The 4,165-nt window shown below is 41.2% G+C and overlaps 1 protein-coding gene across 1 annotated transcript; it reads left to right on the top strand.

Annotated features, from left to right (window-relative positions):
- Positions 1-1,212: 1,212 nt before the first annotated feature.
- On the top strand, positions 1,213-2,947 carry LOC148099965 (collagen alpha-1(XII) chain-like). The gene is made up of 3 exons (XM_087849748.1): positions 1,213-1,321; positions 2,474-2,619; positions 2,765-2,947. The coding sequence occupies exons 1-3, from the start codon at positions 1,213-1,215 to the stop codon at positions 2,945-2,947; spliced, it is 438 nt and encodes a 145-aa protein (XP_087705874.1).
- The last annotated feature ends 1,218 nt before the right edge of the window (positions 2,948-4,165 follow it).

Genomic DNA, 4,165 nt, shown 5'->3' with positions numbered 1-4,165 from the left:
AAGTAGTTTTAAACCTTGTGATCCACAAAACAGCATAAGAGTAAAAGAGTAAAAGAAGAACTGACTGCGTTACAGCACCCGCTGCTTGTTGAGAGTAAAAGCGATATGAGCTTTCACGTCTTTTTTAGCGACTTTTTTTTAGAAAAAAAGTCGCTAGGGGGTCTGAAAACTCACTAAATATAGCGACAAAGTCGATAAGTTGGCAACACTGCTCTTTTGTCCAGTCATTGATGCTAGCTAAGAGGATGTAATAAATATGTAATAAAGGCAAGATAACAGAGATGAAAAAGGAGTGGTTGTTGAGAAATAAGTGGTGTGCAGGCAAAAAAAACCAGGTGTGAGTGTGTAAAATTTGGTGAGTATTTGAGTGCAAAAATGTGTGGTCTCCAACTAATGGAAAAGGCTGGTCACGCGATGTGCACGTAGTGTTCTTTAAATAGAAGAATTTTTCCCGTTCTCACAGCCCGTCATGTGGCGACATGTGGCGGGCTAGCAGGTTAGTAACATACAGGCCCGGGTTCGAGCCCTCGGCTCACCTGGCTCTGTATGTTCACCTGCTAGGGGGAGGTCCAGGCAGGTGATCTTGGAGTGAAAACTCAAAGGGATGAACCTTGTTCAGCCTGGGCTTCCCCTGACTTTTTGGTTTTGTTTCTTTTTTTTCTTTTACCTGCCACAAACAAACAGACCTCCTTGTTGTCATGGCTACCAAGGACCACTCTTCTTGTGCCAACAAGTCATTGCCTCACAAAACATTATTTCCTATGTTTCCCTGTGGTTTTTTTTCTTTTTCTTTTTCACTCATTCTACGGCCGGCAGGTGGCGCAGAGCACTTGCCCGCCCCTGGCAGGTTGAAGCACAGACAGGCACCAGTTCGATTCTCACTCAATCACTCCAAATCCTCTCTGTAGCTTCGGTCTGCTAGTGGGATTCCTGGTCTGCGCAGGGAATCCCGATGTGTTTTTCTTTTTTGGGGTGTTGGGGCCTTTATTTATAAAGCTGGGACTATCTCCGTTGTCATGGCTACCAAGAACAACGCCAGCTTGGGGGAGAGCGGAGAGCGATAAGCACAGACTCATTCATCCTTTCTCCACTTTCTTTTCACAGCTGCTGCGGTGGGAAACGCTGGGACTTGTGTGGCTATGCAGTTTTTGCGTTGTTGGGAGCTTTTAAGGACCAGCCTTGAATTTTACACATTTGATAAGTGAAGACTGGATGTTTAGTGACGAGAGCTGGGATAATCTGGACAGAATCTGCAGGCTGCATCTCCAAATCAGAAATGGCTTTAGATCTGATGCTAGCAGACAGGCATGCATGTCTCAGGGTGATTACACACTAACACATTGTGATTAATCACACACATTTGTATACATTTTATTCACAAGATAAAAAAAAAAAAAACCACTATACAAAATGTGTTTTTGTGACAGGCTGCTAGTAACAAAGTGCTTAAAGATTTAAAATTGGTTCTTTCCCAAGTTTTCTGTTATGTGCACACACATTCCTCGACTTAGGTGCTTTTTAGTTGTCCAATAATGGTCAGTGCAAAGTGTTTACACAAACAAAAAACAAACAAACAAAAACATTACTCAGAAAATGGTCAGGTACAAGAACTGCAGTAAAAAGGAGTGGAAAAACCAGATAATGTCCAAAGAAATACTTCAGCGTGTGGCTCACGACTTTTGCACAGTACTGTAAATGTTATTAATAATGAAAGATGTCAAAATGTAGCTTTGTCATTTTTAAAAAATTCCCGTACACATTATTCTTTTCTTCTAGTGAAGGTGCCTCCTCCTTCTGACCTTAGGGTAACTAATTTCTCAGACAGTCAATGCTAATGTGCTAAGTCACATTAGCAGCAGTGTTCAGCCTAAAAAATACACAAGTTAAAAGTCATGCATTTGAGTCATGCATCCATATTATTTGTTTATTTATTAAATAATTTTTGAGACACTGTTAGTTGTTAGAAGCCAGTGTTTTAATGATAGGACATATATGACAGTAATGAGACAACCTAAGATATCCAAGATTACCACAAAAACACAAATAGAATCACAGAAAGCTTGTTTGTCTCCCGTTAGTCTTTAGGCCCAGTTAGCTTTTACTTTTCTGTGGTCAGTAGCCCTTCATGTCATATTCTGTCTCTATGTACAATATAGCATTACTAATACAATAACCTGTACGTAAATGAACTTCATTGTGTAATTGATGGCAGTTGTCAAAGTACTAGTCACTTAAAGGTTAAATTTCACATCTAAATTCTCATCTTTGAATAACTAGAACTCTGAGCTATGAAATAAATGTAGTGAGGTTAAAGTATCAAATCAAAGTATCAAATTCTCTGTTATACTTTACATTTATTTTCTATAAAAACACTTTGCTCTGCTGCCAAAATAATTTCCTCCTTTAAAGGAACAAAGTGAGGGTTAAGTGTCATTAGCTGTGGTACTTTATCTCTTCTATGATGTTGCTGCAGTGTCTGGTGGAGGCCCAACCAGCCTCACGGTTTCTGATGAGACTGCCGTCAGCATGGTGATCAGCTGGGTACCTCCCAATGCTCATGTCCTCCAGTATCACATGTCCTACATGGCTTTAACTGGAGCTGATAGCCAGGATCACACTGTGAGTGGGTCGTAGTCATTACATCTTCACCTCTTCTGGCCTTCAGCCGGCTGTCATGTGTCAGAATTCCAGAAATTCCATAAGTCCCAAAACTTTAAATGAGTTCTGACTGTGTTGGGATGATAGTGTTGTTTGTTGTCTGCAGGTGCTGGTCCCTGGTGGAGAGAAGCAGGTGATGCTGGAGTCATTGCAGCCAGATACACGTTACAGCATGTTAGTCACCGCTGAGTACCACAACAGAGAAGGAGGCAGCGATTCAGCTCAGGGCAAAACTGGTGAGTCAAAGAAGGAAAGATGCCAAGACAGCTCAAGTGCAACTTCCAGTTAAGACCAACAGGCTTACATGCAAAAAGTGCAAATGTCCCATTACTTTACCCTTACAGGAGGACATGCATACTTTAAGGTTTCCACATATAGAAACATCAAGGTTTTTGGGCAGTATTGTTTCTACAGCACTACACGTACAGTCATTTTGGTCCAGAGACACAGATTCCTTTCTCTGCATAATGATGGGCTCTCTGAACAATGAGACAGCAGCCAGTACCGGTACAATGACAGTACTGCTCTTGATACTTGGTTGGAAGTTCAAAAATGACTGGGTGCACTGTGTCTGCGTTTATTGTCCATGCTAGTGTGCAGATGACATTCTTTGGCTTTGTGTTTTTTGTTTGTTTTCTGGCTTTTTTCTGTCTCTCTAGACACTTTGTGGGTAAGCAGTGCGAGTGTGGTCAGGTCAGACCACTCCAGTATCTGTGTGTCATGGAGACCAGTATCTGCCGTTGATGGATATCCTATTGTAATCCAGGATGTAAAAGGTATTCTGTAATCACGTCTACAGTGATGTGAAAAGGTGTTTGCCCCCTTCCTGATTTCCTAGTGGTTTGCATATTTATCACACTTACATGTTTCAGATCATCAAACTCATTTTAATATTAGACACAGACAAGACAAGTTAATACAAAATGCAGTTTTTAAATGATGATTTCATAGATTAGGGAGAAAGATGATCCAAACCTCCCTGGTCCTGTGTAAAAACAAATTGCCCCTCTTGTTAAATCACGAGTTAACTGTGATTAACCAATTTTGGAAACCTCAGTTCAGTGTTACTAAACACACTCAGGCCTGATTAATTGCAGACTTGTGAATCAAGAAATCAGTTAAATAGAACCTGTCTGACAAAGTGAAACAGGCTAAAAGACCTCAAAAAGCAACACATTGTGTCACCAGCCATCCTCCTGGTCCTCAGTGTTAATGCCCACTTAACTGGGTCCTTCAGTGGAAAGGCTCAAGCAGATGAAGCCTAATATAACAAGATGAGACTGACAAATATTCTATTTGAATGTTTAAAAAGAAAAATATCACAGTATCTAAGCTTTCACTGAGCATATACCTGCATCAAAGATGAACTCTCAAGGCTGAAAAGTCCTGGCCTCGGTCAGCCACGGTCCACTCACACGGCTCACATCACCAATCCCTGACTGCTTGATCATAACAGCAATTGGGCTGCTGGGAACGTGACGGCCGTTCTTCTTGATGTTAAGAAGGT

The sequence above is a fragment of the Neolamprologus brichardi genome, chromosome 13, assembly GCF_056152115.1.
Source record: "Neolamprologus brichardi isolate AB-2024 chromosome 13, ASM5615211v1, whole genome shotgun sequence".
NCBI classification, from domain to species: domain Eukaryota; kingdom Metazoa; phylum Chordata; class Actinopteri; order Cichliformes; family Cichlidae; genus Neolamprologus; species Neolamprologus brichardi.
Note: the sequence above shows the minus strand (reverse complement) of the source record. Positions and strands in the feature narration are given on the sequence as shown.